Source organism: Cercospora kikuchii, assembly GCF_019650295.1.
Source record: "Cercospora kikuchii DNA, contig_00009, whole genome shotgun sequence".
In the NCBI taxonomy this organism is placed as follows: Eukaryota; Fungi; Ascomycota; class Dothideomycetes; order Mycosphaerellales; family Mycosphaerellaceae; genus Cercospora; species Cercospora kikuchii.
In genome coordinates this window covers 1,612,174-1,630,956 of record NW_025408590.1, presented here as the reverse complement: position 1 = coordinate 1,630,956, position 18,783 = coordinate 1,612,174, and the positions used below count along the sequence as shown (strand labels likewise).

At 53.1% G+C, this 18,783-nt stretch overlaps 6 protein-coding genes across 6 annotated transcripts; 4 read left to right on the top strand and 2 right to left on the bottom strand.

Annotated features, from left to right (window-relative positions):
- Positions 1-3,463: 3,463 nt before the first annotated feature.
- On the top strand, positions 3,464-6,285 carry CKM354_001275800 (uncharacterized protein; the record flags this gene model as incomplete). Its single annotated transcript, XM_044808283.1, has 6 exons — positions 3,464-3,828; positions 3,901-4,013; positions 4,077-4,303; positions 4,363-4,768; positions 4,818-5,191; positions 5,257-6,285. 6 exons carry the CDS (start codon positions 3,464-3,466, stop codon positions 6,283-6,285), a joined length of 2,514 nt encoding a protein of 837 aa, XP_044664218.1.
- A 1,423-nt stretch (positions 6,286-7,708) lies between these two features.
- On the top strand, positions 7,709-9,965 carry CKM354_001275700 (uncharacterized protein; the record flags this gene model as incomplete). Its single annotated transcript, XM_044808282.1, has 5 exons — positions 7,709-8,044; positions 8,106-8,300; positions 8,348-9,531; positions 9,584-9,748; positions 9,800-9,965. The coding sequence occupies 5 exons, from the start codon at positions 7,709-7,711 to the stop codon at positions 9,963-9,965; spliced, it is 2,046 nt and encodes a 681-aa protein (XP_044664217.1).
- A 177-nt stretch (positions 9,966-10,142) lies between these two features.
- Positions 10,143-11,793, bottom strand: CKM354_001275600 (uncharacterized protein; the record flags this gene model as incomplete). The annotated part of the gene is made up of 2 exons (XM_044808281.1): positions 10,143-11,177; positions 11,227-11,793. The coding sequence occupies 2 exons, from the start codon at positions 11,791-11,793 to the stop codon at positions 10,143-10,145; spliced, it is 1,602 nt and encodes a 533-aa protein (XP_044664216.1).
- A 1,619-nt stretch (positions 11,794-13,412) lies between these two features.
- Positions 13,413-14,399, top strand: CKM354_001275500 (uncharacterized protein; the record flags this gene model as incomplete). Its single annotated transcript, XM_044808280.1, has 1 exon — positions 13,413-14,399. The coding sequence occupies one exon, from the start codon at positions 13,413-13,415 to the stop codon at positions 14,397-14,399; it is 987 nt and encodes a 328-aa protein (XP_044664215.1).
- A 1,361-nt stretch (positions 14,400-15,760) lies between these two features.
- Positions 15,761-16,285, top strand: CKM354_001275400 (uncharacterized protein; the record flags this gene model as incomplete). Its single annotated transcript, XM_044808279.1, has 1 exon — positions 15,761-16,285. The coding sequence occupies one exon, from the start codon at positions 15,761-15,763 to the stop codon at positions 16,283-16,285; it is 525 nt and encodes a 174-aa protein (XP_044664214.1).
- A 455-nt stretch (positions 16,286-16,740) lies between these two features.
- On the bottom strand, positions 16,741-18,207 carry CKM354_001275300 (tRNA 1-methyladenosine methyltransferase subunit GCD14; the record flags this gene model as incomplete). Its single annotated transcript, XM_044808278.1, has 2 exons — positions 16,741-17,047; positions 17,099-18,207. The coding sequence occupies 2 exons, from the start codon at positions 18,205-18,207 to the stop codon at positions 16,741-16,743; spliced, it is 1,416 nt and encodes a 471-aa protein (XP_044664213.1).
- Between the last annotated feature and the right edge of the window lie 576 nt (positions 18,208-18,783).

The window sequence follows — 18,783 nt, the reverse complement described above, 5'->3', positions numbered from 1 at the left end:
CTTCCGCCGATCTACGACGGTGGTGTTACGGAAGCCAGGCAAGGACAATTACACGACGCCAAAGGCATACCGACCCATCGCCCTCTTAAACACTATCGGAAAGACGATGGATGCCATCCTGGCAAGGAGGCTGAGCTACATAGCCGAGACTCACAGCCTCCTCCCTCGCGCACATATCGGCGGTCGGAGACAGAAATCGACAGAACATGCCCTCCACAATATAATAGACAGGATATATCAAGCGTGGAACACAGGCCAGGGACAAGTCGCGAGCCTGCTGCTACTCGATGTCTCAGGAGCGTTCGATAATGTTTCGCACGAGCGATTACTGCATGACCTAAGGGCACGCAGGGTGGACGAGAGACTAGTCCGATGGATAGCGAGTTTCCTGAGCAATCGATCGACAAACGTTGTACTTGACGGCTTCCAATCCCCACCATACACCGTATCTACAGGTATCCCGCAAGGATCCCCGTTGTCGCCCATCCTGTATATCTACTATAACTCTAGCCTTATTCAGCCAAGCAACACAGAAAGCGACCCGGAGAGCACCACAGCTGTTACGGGATATATCGATGACGCCGCACTTCTCGCCTGGGGTGACTCTACAGAAGACACGTGCTCCCAGCTCGAGCAAATGCTAGAAAAGGCCCAGCACTGGGCACGCACCCACGCATCGAAGTTCGCTCCCGAGAAATTCCAGCTCACCCACTTCACGCGCTCCCGCACACGGTTTGACCTCGAGAAAGGCATCGAGACCCCTTGGTGCGATATCGCACCGAAGGCAACGTGCAAGTATCTCGGCGTCACCATGGACACCAAGCTACACTGGAAGCCACATATTGAAGCGATACAGCGGAAAGTCTCCAACACTATTAGCGCCCTCCACTCGCTTGGGAGCTCTACCTGGGGAGTCAAGATGCTTGAGATGCGGAAACTTTACCGAGGAGTGGCCATCCCACAAATGATGTACGCGTGCTCAGTCTGGTCGCAGGGCCGGACCAGCGGCTGCGGATACACGAAAAAGACGCTGCAGACACTCCAAATGCTTCAGGCTAGAGCTGCGAGAACGATATGTGGCGCGTACCGGGCGACATCGACGGCCGCGCTGAACATCGAGACCTTCCTCCTCCCAGTCGAGCAACAAATCGAAAAACATAACGCCGACGCAGTGGTGCGAATACTTGCGAGCAAGGACCCGGGTACAGTGCAGACACGTGCGATCAGTGCCCGGCAGGACAGATACGCCAGTCCTTTCGAAAGGGTACGACGCTCCGTCGCAGCCTATGCAGCGATCAACCTACGCACATTGGAGCACATACCGCCCTTCGTCGACGCGCCCTGGCGGACAGGCCCGACAATCTACGTCGACAATACGGAAGAAGCACGCAGCAGGCATGATATCGAGAGCAAAAAGGCAGAGAATATCTGTATCTATACCGATGGCAGCGGCATTGGAGGCTACATAGGAGCGGCAGCCGTGTGCCTAAGCGCAAACAGGATAGAGAGGACGTATATGGGGACAGACGCAACGTCAACCGTGTACGCTGCAGAGCTGCAAGGCATCAACCTCGCATTACAGATCGCCCAAAACATCTTGGAGGACACCTCCAGCCCGAGGCAGGTCGCCATCTGGACCGATAACCAAACAGCCATACGCTCGCTCGTCCGCGCCGAAGGACGAACCGGAGCGTATATCCTAAAGCAAATCGCCTGCCGAACAGACACGCTACAAGACAAAGGTCATACCGTCACAGTCCGGTGGATCCCCTCCCACGAGGGCATTGAAGGAAATGAGGCCGCTGATATTGCAGCTAAAGAAGCCACAGGCTGGAGAGAAGGGCAAGATAGCAGCGAAGCGGCCGACAGAGCCGCCCAGCCCGAGGAACTCTATGCCGTCCTATCTACGCTAAAGCGAAAGAGTCGAGAAGAAGCTGAGAAGAAGTGGCAGGGTACGTGGCGCACGGGAACGACAGGGAGATCCTCATTCAGGTACACTCCAATCCCGAGCAAGAGCATCCTCCAACTCCACAGCGGCTTGTCCAAGCGGGAAAGCGCGCTGCTTGTTCAGCTCCGCACCGAGAAAATCGGGCTCCAGGACTTCCTCTTCAACCGCAACGTCCCCGGCGTCCGGGACCCTATGTGCCACTGCCGCGAAGGACGACAAACTGTCCGACACGTGGTTCTAACGTGTCGCCGACTGCGCGACCTGCGCAAGGAGCACCTCGGCGGACTTCCTGGCCGCACCAACCTCCGGACTATCCTGAATAGCCACAAGCTAGCCACAAAGACCATCCATTTCATAGAACAGGCGCAGATCCTGGGGCAGAATAGGATCGGGGAGGAGTAGACGACGTCGAGCGCTGGGCGGAGACAGTAGGTACACAGATGGCGAAAAGATGAGGCGCAGCCTCGAGGAGCCTAGCATATAGCAATCAGCAGAGAGAAAACCACCACCTGGAAGAACTTGCCGGCAAAGACAGGTGGTGGTTGAAGAGCAGAGTGAGGGTGAAGGGGTCGGCTGGTCTTTGTTTACTGCGGTGACATTGGCGAAGTGGGGCTACTCCCATTTGGGATGGCGTCGGCAGACCGCCGCACCTTTGCTTCCGGGCATAGCTGCCTCCGTGGCGGCTGCAACCGTGTAGGAATCAATCAAATCAATCAAATCCTGGGCATCTCCAACGGCAGCAACCAGAGGGAAGCTTCAATTTCCAGGCCCAGAGCACAGTCCCTTGGCTGGAAAATGTTGCTGAAGAAGCAAGTCGCCCTCGGTCGCGTACTATTCACGCATCGCCGGCACTGCATGCTTTAGCCATGTGAGCCCACGTGCGTGGTCCCTTGTCCTAACGAATGGTAGTAGGTCCTAGCTGTCGGGTGTCATCTGGTAGGCTCGAAACCAGACTAGCAATTCATAAACCCTACAGCCACAGAGTCCATGCTTGTATTCCAACTACACTATCATCACGGAGTGCGCGATGCACTAGGCGTATGAAGATACCCTCCGGCATCAGATTCGGACCCGACTACCCAAGGCTGTGTGTCTGGTAGCGATGTCGAACACACCAGACATTGTTGGCTCGAGCGTATACTCATGCAACGTACCAATTGGGGATAGGCGTCCACAACCATGGCGACCCCGTTTCGACGAGGCTTTCCTCTCGGCAGTAATCACAGAAAGGCGAGACGGTGGCTAGTCAATATTGCCTTTTCGGATTGGTCTGGCCAGCAGATACCGGCAGACACTGAGGAAAGCCACCAGTACAGCAATTGTGGCACGCCTTACTCCGTACAGCACAAGTTGGGAATAAAGTCCCTCTGGACGCCAGACCATCGCCCGCTCAGACTATGTTCTTCCATGCAACATCACTTTCCTGCAGGCCATCCAGCTCTTATTAGTACTTTGATCAAGGCGCTTCGGTGAATCCTCGTCGTTGCTTCGCCCACGCCGTGGCACACTGCAAGCATGGCCTTCTCTCTTCAGCGAATAACTCTTGCGGCAACTATACTTCTACTTTGCACCACTTCATCAGCCGCACCTCAGTCTTCAAGCAATGCGCAATTCTACCATCGTGATAGATATGAGCGCGACACAACAAACAACAACGGGACCTCCTCCACAGCTGGTAGCAATACCTCAAACGGCACAACATTCCTCGAGCCTGTTATTCCTCCGCAAGTCGATGATTCCGTGCTGCTCAATCTCGCCCCCACGACATCGGTCTCGTTAGCATGGGCAGGCGCTGGCGCCGATTCCACCCCTGGCTCAACGCAGAAGCGTGTCATGAAGCGCGATGGAGCTCTTCTCGCGACCGCTGATCTGGGGTTCAAGTAAGCATTGTCTCTAGGGACAACCACTCATGATTGATGCACTCTGGCTAATACTTGTAACCTTCGTCGCAGATGGCCAGCAATCACTTTGGATCACTCTGCCTACGTGTCTGGTGTTTCATGCTCAAATGGCGTACTCACGGGGACTCTGACCAGCCAGGCATACAGCTATGCTAAGAAGAAGTGTAAGATCATAGTCTTCTCACAACAGGCAGTGTCATAAGACTGATCACTCATCGTGACTCCAGGGCCCACCCACAGCGACCTCGTCTTCATCACCGCTGCGGACACTTGTGGCCCAGACAATGCCAATGTCTACTTTCACGCCACTTCGCTGTCATTCGCGGATCCTGGTCTGGCGTTCACAGCTCAAGGAACACCAGCTATCAACATTACAGATGTGACAATCTCTATGGTCCTCCAGTGGGGCGACATTGGTACCCACAACCTGAGACGCTCACTCACAAAGAGAGCAGTAAGTTATTCCATCACGACCGACTACCGGACTACCACTAATCTTGGTCACATGTGTAGTTGTTTGTACCGCATGGACTACAGAGGCGCATCGATTGGGGTCCTGTCTCGAGCACCATCGAGTGGAGCAAGTACCTCAACAACGATGAGTATCTAGGCACCGATGAGAACGCGCCCTGGGACAATGCCGCAAAGCTTTTCTCGTGGAGCAAGAGCGAGAATGGTGCAAAGCCTGACGACTCGTACAAGAAAGGAGAAGTTGCCAGCGCGACGGGCCATCACAAAAGATCCAACGAGACGTCACTCATGACACGCGGCGAGTCAGAAAAGAATTTCGACTATGGCGTCGGGCTATACTGCGTTGAATGTGGCTTTGGCGGCTCACTTACGGCGTGGGGCTTTATAAAAACTTCATACTTTACTGTTGTGGAAGCAAAGATTGGTCTAAATGGACACATGGAGCTTGGTAAGTGATTTCAAAGTGGGTCCGTGACCATTTCTAATGACTTTGACAGGACTATATCTGGGCCTCAATGCGTTTGTCACCTACGAGAACAAATGGACTTCAGATCAGAAGAAATTCTATCTTGTCGAGTGGGGTATTGAGGGCTTAGCGACTGTTGGACCTTTCATCGGCGTACAATTGCAAGCCTCTTTTGGAGTCGAGGCCAGCGGCCAGCTCTTGGTCGGCGCTGGTGCTGAATGGCCGAACATCGACATTACACTCGATCTCAAGAATCCAAGTGATAGTAGTGCCACTGGTTTGGCGCCTAACTTTCTTCACAAAGCAGAGGCGCAGGGTGAGCTTGAGATCACAGCGGGCCTGGGCTTGCCGGTCGAATTGGGCATTGGTTTGAAGCTCATTGGAGGGTATGCCTTTGAGGCCACGGTAAGCTGAGAGCGACTGCAGTATTATACTTGGTCAATTGGCTGACTGACTGACTCGTTTAATAGGCCGGAATTGTGGACACACCATCTATCAATTTCGAGGGAACTTTCGAGATCTCTGCTTCGGTGCTTGACAATGGCACAATCGAGCATGATATCAATGGAGGATGCTATGGTATCGCTTGGAATGTCTTCTTCCAGAACGACATCGACTTCCGCCTGACGGCCACAGGTTTCGACAATTATGAGACTCCGCTCGTGGATCCCTACAAGAGTGCTCCGATTGCAGAGGGTTGTATCGGGTACGTTAAGACTGGTACCGACAATAGTATTGCAGATGGCGACCCAGAAGGCTCTGGGGCGGATAGTGGCATGACCGGTAACGGCATGAATGACTCCGAAGGCAATGGTATGTCCGGCGGAGACGGCGAAATCGGCGATGACGGGGACAGCGGCGTAGGAGAGATCGATGACGACGATCTCGCTCAAGCAACAACGACGAGTGCAGGAGGCAAGGGAGTCGCTACTACCACAACCAAAGCCGCTAGTACCACGACAAAGATGAGTACAACGATGACTACTACTACGAAGAAGATCACAACCACGACGAAGATTCCGACCACGACCAAGAAAGCTGCTCAGACAACCAAGAAAGCTACTACCAAAAAGGCCGGAGCAACGACGAAGAAGGCCGCCACCACAACCAAGAAGATTGTTGCAGTCACAACCAAACGCTCAACAACAACGACCAAGAAGACCTCATCGACAACGTCCAACGCGCCGACCTGCACATCCGGCAAAGCAGTCCTGAAGCCCAATCCCAACCCAGCCTTCATCTGCGGTAAGAAGACCGGCACCGCCTACAGCAACTTCCTCGTCGGCAAACCCACCAAAGGAATGTGGAAATCTCTCCAGCAGTGCGCTGATTACTGCATACCGCAAGCCACTTGCATGAGCTTCAGCTGGAGTCCCAGCACGAACTTGTGCACACGATACTCGCTTTCGTCTGTGCAGATGACTTTGAAGGGAACGAGTACTACCGCGCCGTCGGATGCGACGTTTTATGATCGGACGTGTTATGGGACGAGTTGTTGAGATTTGTACTTTTATATTGAAAATCGAAAGCTTCAAATCGCGTTCCAAGACCTCTCTTCTGAGTCAAGTATGAACGTTATGTCTTTCAAAGAGGCTTCTGTTGATCAGCTGGAGTGAATTTTTTCTTCATCCTTACGGGTATAGCTGTTCACGGTAGGTTTCGTTCGATCTGAGATCAAATGTCCCGGATACGTTGATGCTGGAGTTGATGGTAACTGGTTATATGGAGCTCTCCATCTCGAGCTTATGCCATCAAACCAAGTACCTTAGGAGCGGGAGAAGCTTCATGGATGGGCAGTCTTGTATTGCGGGCAGAGCTTGTTTCGAGGTCAGCAGTCGATGGATGTGGGAGCGGAAAGCAGAGTGGGATGAAAGTTCAGGGCGGAGGCGGCAGTAGTCAGCAGTGTACGTCGCGTCCGTGCCCGTTCTGTGCGACAAGACATGAGCTAGCTCCGGCCGAGGCCGCCAACACTGATTCGTTGAGAGCTCGTACGGATCGGCGTCGGTCCGACGCCCGCAGCGGCTCGCTTCTCTCTTGTTGCTCTCTCCTGCTTCTCTTGTCCTATCTCCAACTCACACATCAGCTCACCACCTTCGAGAACTAACACGGACTCAGGCGCATCGCAACCGGGGTTGCTTTCGATTGCTGACATGTCGTGTGACAATGTCACGGTTCAGCTGCTCAGCTCTCAGCCTCAATGCCGACAAGTCGCCTCGTAAGCCTGCACAGTCGATCGCTGGGATAAGCAAAAGCTTCAGCTCGTTTACAGAGCATAAGTTGAAGCTACCATACGTACCGGCGCGAATTTGGATTCGAGGCGCAGATCAAGAGCATACAAATAACACGCTGCGAAATTGTCAACAGCTTTTGCTGTAAGACCCCAAAGACGGAAGCCTTGCACACTTCTCAGGACCGGGATTGATTAACTGCCCACGGGGTGTTTACGTAGGCTGACATGTTCGCCCGCGTGACGAGAGTTTCCGCGATGCGAATGCCGCTCTTGTATTATCGCAAAAGGGGAATCCCAGCGCGTCATGCCGCTTACTTCGACATCTGCTGCGTAGGCCGGAAGCTCTTCAGCTCGGCTACGCCCAAAGAGTGCATTCTCGTGCTTACTAGGTCGACCTCATCAAGATCTACCGCCTGCACGTCTCATATATTGTAAATCCTTTGAGCGCGGGAAGCATGGAACTTCTGACTCCTCACTGGCCGAGGACTCCGTACGAGTGCATCTCCTGCGCGTCACGGCGGATGGAAGAACTCAGCGTGAGGGAAGAGCAGCGGAAGAGCGGCACGGTAGGTGTTGAGGTATCATGATGCATATCTGAAGTCTCGACCCTGTATATGGAATAAGCATTCCTGCAACTCCCTCATTCACCCTCGATTTTGCTCAGACCGCCCTTCAGTGGCCCACGGAAAGTCATGTTCTTTCAGTACTGCTGGGAAGTACTACTCAAGATAGCAACATACTCACCTCTTCTGGACTCGAGTAGCCACAATCAGCAGCAGCCTTTTGTTGTTCCTCAGAATGCACATGACAGCCATGACCTCGCCCCACTGGCAGGGCCATCGTTCAAGGTTGCTGGTACTAACTTCGTTTGCAACTATCCTCGAATGAATGGATATCGGTCATGTAATAGTGCCAAAGGCCGGGACTGCTGGCTCAGATCTAGTGATACGAGGAACATCACCTACGACAGCCATACCGAGTACGACAGTCCAGGTGATAATTTTACGCCAACAGGAGTCATTCGGGAAGTATGTTGAAGATCCCACACAACTCAAAGAATACTGTAGCCGATGTGTTAACTGCCTGTAGTACTGGCTTGATGTCGATCTTCAGCCAATCGCTCCTGATGGATACCTGAAAAGCCTCGGTCAAGTATTCAATGGCACATATCCAGGGCCACATCTCGAAGGCTGTTGGGGCGACACTTTTGTCGTCCACGTCACGAACAAGATCCCGAACCTAGGCACGACGATTCACTGGCATGGCATTCGCCAATTGCATACAGTGAGTGTCAAGTTACGACTATGAACTTCATGCTAAGATGTCAATAGAATCAGCAAGACGGCGTCAATGGTGTAACCCAGTGCCCGATTGCCTACAACGAAACATACACGTACCGGTTCCACGCTCAGCAGTATGGACATACGTGGTACCACAGCCACTACCAGACTCAGTACTCCGATGGCGTTGCTGGACCCCTCACCATCTACGGTCCAAGCAGTGATGACTGGGACGAGACTTTCACGCCGATCATGATGCAAGATTGGGTTCACGAGAACACTTCCGTTGCATTCAAGCAAGAGCTTGCCCAAGCTATCCCAATCGCAGATGGCCTCCTTCTTGGAGGTGTTAACCAGTTTAAATGCTCCAGCTTAGACCCGAAATGCTGTGTCGGTTGCAACCGGGCGACCTGCAATATCAATGAGGGCGAGAATCCAGACTTCTGCTGTACTCCTGATCCTGGATGCTTCAAGACCGTCAACGGCGTCAAGACCATCCAAGGCGGAGGAAGATTCAACAAAACTTTCGTGGAGGGCAAGAGGTACTTACTCCAGCTGATCAATGCCTCTTCGGAATCCATGTTCATCTTCGCGATCGATGACCACGATCTTCAGGTCATTCAGGCAGACCTGGTTCCTATCGTCCCTTACACCACTGACTCGGTCTTTGTTGCTATTGGACAACGATATCAAGTCATAGTCACAGCCAAACCGAAGAAGAAGTCAAGCCTTTGCGTGCAAGATGTGAGGAATTGCAACTACTGGATCCGAACTCGAATCGCGTCTGGATGCGGCACTGTCGCTCAAGATAATGAAGAGACCGGTATCATTCAATACTCTCCCAACAGATCCGGCAATCCAGAGACCATTTCTGGCAACGATCGAGAAGCGTGTCAAGATGAACCCGTGAACAAGCTGCGGCCTGTCGTGCAATGGAACGCTGCCGACCTTCGCAACAATCGAGATAATTACACCTTTGATGCTGCTTTCGACAATGTCACGAATCATGGAGCGTTCAGATGGGAGCTTTCCGAAAAGCCTTTGTTTCTCAATTATTCTGATCCCAGCATCTTGAACGTCAACGACGCTAGCTTCTTCGCGGATCCTAATGTTGCTGCTGTCAACTATACGAATCACGCTTGGAATGACGGATTCGTCTATCTTGTCATCACAGCCGGAAATGTTCTCAACATCCCGGGAAAGAGGGGAGTGCCTGCCGCGCACCCGATTCACCTGTAAGTGGAATCTGAGACTGAATGACTTGCAAAGGTAATAACGATGGTATAGCCACGGCCATGACTTCGTCATCCTCGCTCAAATTGATCGGCAATGGGACGGTACTGTTCCAGCTATGAACACCGACAACCCTACTCGTCGCGATACAGCTTTACTCTATGCTGGTGGCTATCTCGCTTTGGCTTTTAAGCTTGATAATCCCGGTATCTGGCTCGTGTAAGTAAAGTGTTGAATTTGATGTTGAAGGAGAACTGATGTTGTCCGCAGACACTGCCACATTGCATGGCATGCTTCGAGTGGTCTTGCGCTCAACATCATTGAGCGACAAGACGAGATCGTGGGAAGCATTGGATCGCTTGATGCCACACGCGACACATGTGCTGGTTGGGAGAGGATGAACTTGAAATTTGAGCAAGAAGATTCTGGGATCTAAATGATGGACTCCACGAGCTTTGATTCGAGCCATACAGCACAAAAGAGGACTCAAAGAAAAGTCACAACAACTCAAACGCAAACGAGGACTTATGAAGTAAACGAGATTTCACATTCGCTTTTGAACTGATACAGGTCATCAAATACATATCATCATTATCCATCTCTATCCAGCACTCTACGCTGGCAACTTAAATCCACCCTGCCTATTCGTAAAAAATCCACTAGGATCATACTGTCGCTTAGCCGCCTGCAGCCTCGCCAGACTCTCCGCTCCATAACTCGAATACACATCCTGATTCGGCGCAGCATCATTCATGAACAATGGATTATAACTGATAGTCTCGACATCACCAGACTGATAGTTCGTCGGCGCGATTCCAGCATAATTCTCCTTATGGTACGCCAACAGCGATTCCGAAAGCTCTTCGGAGTATTTTGGGCAGCGATCTTGACAGAGAGGATTCGCCCAGAGAAAATTGTTTTCGAACCAGATGCGATCTCCGTATTCAGGACGGAGGTCCAAAGCGTTACCGCCTTGTCGTTGCGAAGCTTCCGCGATGCGGACGGAGACGGGTTGGGGATCGAAACCTGTGATTTGGATGTCGAGACCGGATTCGAGGCCGTCGATGAAGGTTTTGTTGTAGGTTGCGTCGTAGTAGTGGGAGAAGAATTCGACTTGTTGGTCTTCTGGAAGGTTGGGATATGTGATCACACGGAAAGAATTTCCGAAACCAACGATTGCGGCACCTCCTGCAGATTCTGCGACTTCTGCGTAACGTTTCGTGCCAGTTTCAGAGAATAAGGAAGGAATGGCGTCGAATTCGTCGAAGAGGCCTGGTGGTGGTGTCGGACCGTCGTAGAACATGAACATTATGGGGCCAGTTATGGCGTTCAGGAGATTGAGTGGTAGACCGAATTGGAAGACTGGGATGACGGCGGCTTTGGCGTCGGGGTAGTCGCGGATGAATCTGGTGACGGCGCGGAAGAGGGCTTCGCGCTTGTCGGGAGTGTAGGCGCGGAGACCTCCCCAGACTTGTCCGTTGACGCCTTCGGGGTGGGCTTGCATCCACATGCGAGTTACGATGCCGAATTGGTTCCCGCCGCCTCGAAGTGCCCACCAAAGCTCGGTGTTTTCTGTTCGGGTAGCGTTGACTGCTGTGCCGTCTGCGAGTACGACTTCCCATTGGTCAACGTTGTCGCAGGTGAGACCCTATGTTGATGTTAGTAGAGCTTCATGGTATCGTGGGCCAGGCACTTACGTATTGAGCAGAGTAGTAAGATAGACCTCCGCCCAGAGCAAAGCCACCGACGCCGATGTGTGCCAATCGACCACCGACGACGATCTGGTTGGTTTGTCCAGTAATCTTGTAGATGTCACCCCATCTTCCACCGGGGCCAACGATGAAGTGGTTTCCATCCTCTGTGCGGGTAGCAGACCCAAGATTGACTTCAAAAGCCATCAGGATACCCTCATCTGTAGAAGAGAATCCTGGTGCAGGGTTGTGTCCTCCACCCTTGATAGCGAACTTGACAGATGGGAACTCATTGAGCTTCTTGACGAGGTTCGATACTTGCTGTGCGTTGGCAGGGAAGAATGTGCATGCTGATCGATAGTCGTATGAGTTTTGGTTGTTCCAGTACACTCGGTTCGTGTCGATCCATCGCGAGGCATTCGCAGCGGTTCTCAGAGCATTGATGCTGAGTGGATCGTAGGCCATGTATCGAGGGTAGGTGTTATATAGGTGGTCGCATACTTTCAGAGTATCAGCAGTAGGTACTGCATTGGCCAGCGCCACCAGGCCGGCCACTGCTAAAGACAAGAGCATCTTGTAAAAGATGTTCTGGGATGATCGTTTGACCAGGTGTGCTCAGATGATAAGTAGAGCGTGGTCGAGCATGGGAGTGACATACATATGGTTCTTTCCTTTAGAGTCGCCGAGGTGATTTGTGAAATGCACCCACATAGGACGCCACCTTGATCATCAGTAGTCTTTTCCAAGCGAGGTATAAGATAAGCTCCGTGATTTGCGTGGGCCGGCGGGCTAGGGGCGGGCTGGCATGAACTAGATGCCGATCGTTCTGCATATGGAAGTTGGATTTACGCACGTCAAACAGAGCTCTACAGGGCAATGAAACTGCCATATGCGATCCTGAGGTGTGCGTTACCCGTATGCGATCTCTCGTTCTCCTGCTTATCCTGGTTGTTGTGCTTGGCTGTGTTTCAAGTGAGACTGCATTTCCCATTATGGCATACAATGCTGACAGGCCCCCGAATAAAGCCAAGGCAGTGGTCCTGCGACCATGGTGCCCCGGCCATTCCCCGATGCATTGCATCAGCGCGCGATGGAGTATTCGCCACTTGGCAATAGCGCTCAAGTGGGCACGCCGACTTGTGAATCACAAATCAGACGGAACGAATTGTCCTATCCAAGGTAGATCCGAGACGTGAGAAGAAGACTCTTTCAGCCGCGACTGCACTAGAGCGGCCGTAAAAAGCTATGGCGAGGAGAAGCATAATCGTACGGGCGGGGCTGCCTCGCTCAGCTCGCAACTTAGTGCTCCAAAGTCGGCCTTGTCAGGCACAGATGGCCAGGATTCGCCTGAGGGAGAAGAGGAATCTGATGCATCTCCAGACTTGAAGTGAAGTAGCGTAGTGATCGGCAATACGAGCGCACGGACTATGAATACGAGGTTCGCACGTGGTATGGGGGCAGAAAGTCAGCCGGGAGGTGCCGCTGAAAAGGCCGAGGCGCTCGAACTGGCGTCCTGCAGACAACCTGATGCGATGTCCAGCACTTTTAATCGTATCTCATCAACTTTGTAGAGGGCGCGAGTGCATTCTCGAATTCAGATTCTGGAGCGTGACCAAAACAGTTCCCGGTCTGGCTGCGCGGAAATCGTCATCCTGTACGCGATTCATTGAAGGGTGCAGTGGGACTCCGAAGCGGACAATCTCCAAGCCATGATCCACCTTTGTCGCCCAACGCAGGCTGCGGATAGCTGTCATCGTAAAAGGCATTCGCATACTTTGTTTGGCTGTATCTCGGTTCTTTGTTACCATTCGCAAAGATATCCAAAGCAGAGACCATGGGCAGGGTAGCGTGTGCCCTCCAAAGTCCTCTAAGGTGGCCGCCTTTCTCAATACCATGATCATAGCCATTTCCAGGGATAGGTGCTCTGTGCCAATCGAACATCTCGCCTCAAACTATCGTGAATATCTTCATTGTCGACTCTTCACTTGCCGGAGGAGAGGTTGGGAAGTGATGTTTGGTGCCAAGAAATGACACGTGCACTGCAATCCACCGCGCTCCGTCATCCACTTTCTTCAGCTCCACCACCCACTGTGTTTTGCATTCGGAGCCACATCCACGTCGTCCACGCCGCCCTCCACAGCTGCTATACCGCTTTCTTCACTGCAGCGACGCGTCGCACGTGATACCGCACGATGCCGCGAGGCCGCGACGAATGTTGGCAGGAAGTCGACCGGGCCTTGGACGAGGACTCGGGCAAGCGCCATCCGCGCGTCACCTGCAAGCACTGCCACCTCGAATGGACGTCCAACGAAAAGGCGCGGGTGATTGAACATCTCCAGCGATGCATGGAACTGCCCGAACCGCTATGGCGGACGTACCAGCCGCATCGTCTGGACCCTACACTCCCGTCTGCTGCTGAGCTCCAGCAGCAACAGCGCGCCCGCACCCGCGGCATAGGGTCCATGTCGAATACTGAGCAGGAACTGGCCACTACTGCTTGTGCCCAATGGATCCACGCCTCAGGTCTCGACCCATCAGTGATTGAGCATCCGGCGTTTCGTGCCTTTCTTCGCACACTTCGTCCGGCTTTCAAAATTCCATCCAGGCACCAATTGACCCATGCGCTCCTGGATGCGCCACTGATGTTCATTGCCTTCATTGCAGATCCGCAGGAGCGTCATCGCCGGCCTGCGATTCTGGACAGCAATGAGGAAACACAGTCGCGTTCTTTGCAGGCCTTCTTGCTCAAGTACTGCAATGGCAACACAATTAAGGCTTCTTCATTGCTTGGTATGCTGTCTCTGCTACGGGTAAAGCAGGGGCCTTTCGCCAACGACATGGTGTGGATGGCTAGCAATCAAATGACTCCGATCCAATGGTGGCAGAACTTTTGGGTGCAAGAACAGCCAGATCTCGCGGAATTGTGCATGTTGGCTTTGGCGATTGCCCCACTAGGTGATACGATCGAGCGGAATTGGTCGCCTCACGCCTTCGTCCATGTCTTGAAGCGCAATCAAATCGGTGTCGACGTCGTCAATCGTCTGATTACGACGTTTTGGAGCCTGCGAATCAAACACGGCTGGGTGGACGATATCGCCAATGGCACGCATGATGCCACAGATCAAGATGCGGAATTCACTCCGGACCACATGGACAGCTTCATGCCAATGCAAGCTTAGGAAGCACAATTGCACGACGCTGCATTGGATGGCCCAGCACAGAAGAGAAGAAAGGTCCTAGCCGTGGAAAGTGCGGAACCTCCGGGCTCATCAGTTGATCCGTTGCTGTAGGGCCGCTCTCAGCCAGGCTCGCAGATGCTTCAAGCTCATCACATTTGAGAGCGAGGGTTGATATCATCACGCTGCGACAGAGCGGTGAAAATATCCGGCTCGACCAAGCCGGCATACAGGCAGATCATCCCGGCTTCCGTGAGCACGAGTGAGACATACACAGACTTGCGACCGTGCTCGAACCACAATCCCATCTTGAACGGTACGGAGGCAGTGACTGCCGCGACATTCAGGCTGGCGATGAGGCAGATGGCATCGAACATAGACATCCTTCTCGCAGGAGACGAGGGTATGGAAGCTGCTGTGATTGTATCGCGGCTTTGAAGTGCAATACGTGTGTCGTCAAGATCAGCAGTGCCCAAAGACTTGGCTGTATCAACATGACTTGCGAGCACAGTACATGAATCCGTTGGTGCTCCTCAAAGCTTGTACATAATATGGGGCTAGTACTGTGGGGAACTGGAGTCGCCGAGAAAGATGCTGCACCATCTCATCTCATCATGACGAATGCTTGTTTACAGAAAACAACATCGCGTGACAAGTCCGACCAATCCGTCTCCAGAAATCCCAGCATACAGTGAGCCAACTTTCCAAGCCATGTACAAGTATCGCAAGGAAACGGCAAAGTCCAACACCGAAATCGGACATTCCTAGAGCCGCAATCCGCTGACCGTCCTCACCACCAACAGCGAAAGCAAACGCAGCTCCTCCCGCTTACCCCATTAAACAACCATGGTATTTCTTACCAAATACCAAGCAAATTCCATGAAACTCTTATGTCAAACCTCCTCCAGACCGATGCTCGGAGCTACCCTTTTCGTCAGCCGGACCAGCTCCGCGGGTGTCATGTGATGCATCTTATAGCTATGTGCTCTGCAGGTTCGCAGACTGAGCCTTTACAGCCGTCGTCACGCGAGGAACTTATGTGTCATGATCAGGGCGGAGTGCATGGAATTGAGTCAAAGTAATGCAATGAAACCGTTGCGGACCATGTCTGGTTGCCTGTTTCTCGCTGGCCATGTGTAGGATTTGGACAAAGTATTGGGTCGGAGTTGAGGGCGCACAGTACATCTGCATGGACTGTGGTGATGGTGTGATGTTTGTGGTACTGTATTCTCCTGTCTGGGAGATGGCTGCGGCCTGTGTATAAGCATTCGTTCCTGTCATCGAAGAGCAGCGATTTCTCAACTTGCTTCTTCAAAAACAGCCAATTCTAAATAAAAGGAACCCAAAGCAAAAATCAAACCACAATGTCCTCTTCAAGAACAAAAACCCCAACCTTCCTCACCCTCCCCCGCGAAATCCGAGACCTCATTTACGAACACCTCTTCACCTCCAACATCGTCCATCTCTCCCTCCCCACTCGACCCCGCAACATCGGCCTCCTCCGCACGAACCACCAACTCCGTCTCGAAGCCTCCAAACCTTTCTACAACCACACAACATTCTACACCGATGTCCGAATCGCAAGTCTCTACAATTGGCTTCAACGCCTTCCATCCTCCAGCCATAGAGATTTGAAAAACATCAGACGAGTAGATTTCGAAGCTAAAACGAGGAACAATCATGGAAGAATTAAGAAGTTGAGGGATTGTAGGGAGAAATTGGAGGGGATGGGGATTTGGTTGGGGGAGGAGGTTTTGAAGGTTGCACTGAGGGGGGAGGGGAGTGAGGAGGTTTGGGGGACGGAGTTACCGGACGGGTGGCCGGGGAGTGCGAGGGCGAAGGTGCTGGATCGGAGGGATGTTTATGAGGGGTTGGAGGGGGAGGATTGATTTGGAGGGATGGTGAGGATGGCCGATGGTGTTGATGGGTATAGGATTGAAGTTGGATGGGAGAAGCTGCTAGAGAGGCGCCAAGCCCACGCTAAGTGCAATAGGTTCTGGCTTTCCCATTTCAGATTGAGATATGGATCTGTACGACATGCTTGCTGTTCGGCATTTGAGGGTCGTCCGCTAGCTGTGCGACGCGCTGAGCCAGTGAGGATGAGAAGCTTGGAATGAGGGTTGCTCAGCAAGTCCGGCAGTCCTCGAGGTCTTTGTTGGTGGTCTGCAGGACCAAGATGGTGGGCCGACTCCAATGAGCTGGATGAGTTCTTGTTCCGGTCACAGCTCGTTCTGTGCGACGTAAAATCAAGAGAGCCAATGCGCTCGTCTGGGCCGAGAGCACCTTCATGCAATCAGGCCAAGCTCTTTTTATTCCCGGGAAGATCAACTGCAGCAACTCCATTCTACTTCGCTGCCCCGTTAACCTTGGTCGGCGTCACCTTCTCCTTCGCGGGGCTTCCTTTCATCACGTCTCCAAGAGGGAACTCTTCCTCTGCCTTCCTCTCGTCTTCTTCGGACCACGCGCGTGGCAGCACAGCGAACACAAGGTAACTTGTATGTGTCCTGACGTCGGGTTCGGTTCGATGCACAAGTCTGCCTTCCTTGTAAAGCTTTCGCTCCTCTGCTTCTCGCTTGATCTGCTCCAGTCTTTCTGCTTTGGTCAGCACGCCGCCTTGCTCTCGCTTCCTGTCTTGTGGAATGATATCCTGTCTAGATTTCTGTCAGTATGGCGAAGACTTCAGAGTTGTAGCGTTGACGTACCGTAAACGCTCTAATGCCTCATTGACATTGGCAGCTGTCGCATTGACGCCTCTTAGGCCTTCCTCTTTCAAGCCCACGCGCTCTCGGCGCACGTCTATTCGCCGATTCTGGATTTCCACCATGCTGATATCGGCCCAGCCCAACTTCCGTAATGCGGCGCACGTTGCTATGACTTGTTCGATACAAGGCGAGAAAGTGCAGAGGTGAATTGGATTTTCAGGATTAAGCGGAGAATTAGGCCCGTCGCGCGTCAAATTTTGTAAGGCAGTCCAGGGCGCTGGAAGATCAAGGAAAATGGCATCGGTCTTGGGCGAGCTGCCGTCGTCGAGAAGAAAGCCATCGTTGCAGACGTCACGATGTGTGAGGTGGACAATACCATCAAGACCGTGTTCTGTGATCTCTCGACGAAGTGTCTCGACTCGCGGCTCATGATATTCGTAGCTGTACACCTTGCCTAATTTTTGTCGCTTACTTTCTGAAGGGTAGCCATTGAAGATCGCTCTCGATGCGGCATGAGTAAAGCTACCACTCCCTGCACCGGCTTCGATGATGGTGCTGCCAGGTCGCACTCGTAGTCGTTGCAGGATGTAGCTATAGTCCGGCGTGTACACGACCTGTGTTCGATGATCCAGCGAAGATGTCCAGGACTCAGGAGTCGGGGGCAAGACGTGTATGAAGCCCGAGCCCGCCTCGACCGGTTTCACTGCTGGAGCATCACCGTTTGCTTCCTGTCTCCGCTTCTTCGTAGGTGATGCGAGTCCTGTGTCTTGCCCATCTGATTTTCGCTTCTTGCTGCCTTTCTCTTCCGCAGGGCCATTTTCTGCTGGTGCTGAGGCGGTGTCCTCTGACTTCTTGTTCTTGCCCTTCCGTCCTCGGCTCCCTGTGTCGACCTTGCTCGCCCGCACCTGACTGCCCCAGTCGAGCCCGATCAATGTCTTGTGCGGGAAGCTGCCGAAGCGGGTGTTGGCGACTGCCCCTTCGGCATACCCTTCATCGGAGGTTTCAGCGAGTGTGATGGGAATCAGGCTGTCGCGTTTGAGGTGCAATATCGCGAGCGAGTCCACCTCCGCTCTGGGCGTGGCATAGAGAAAGGGCGAGGGTCGTGGCATTTTTAGCAACGGATGGTTGCATCGGTGGTGAATTTCTGCACCCGGGGGCCGGGCTCAGGTCCGCTCACTATCTTATCGCGTTTGTGGAGGAACACGCGATGATGACAGGCGCGACGGTGGGAGGAGCTTGGGCCATGCGAGACTTGGCTGAACTAACGAAGTGGTTGAGTTTCCGGATGGCAGACTGCAATTGGCATTGGGGCGTGCAACGAGCGCGGCAAGCCACGGCCAGCGACGCAGAACACACACCGCCTCGTGTTGCCGCACTGGAGCAGCCATCATCATGTGCTCACGCGAGGCCGAAAGAGCGTGCGTGGATGGCAAAGCAGGGCAAGATCGGCGATGGATACTTCCGGCGGGACCCAGAGCCTCAACGCACGCTGCACGCACGCAGACGAGCGCACAGTGCAGGCACGACAGAGCATTGATGCAGCTGCCCACAATGTCGCTGCCGCCGCTTCCCTCTCCGCTGCGACGCAGCCAGGAAGTCGGTCAACACGTCGGTCTTGCTGTCTCCTCCCGCCTCCACTTCCTCTCCGCCCGTCGCCCTCCTCTCCTCTCCCTCGACATCTCACC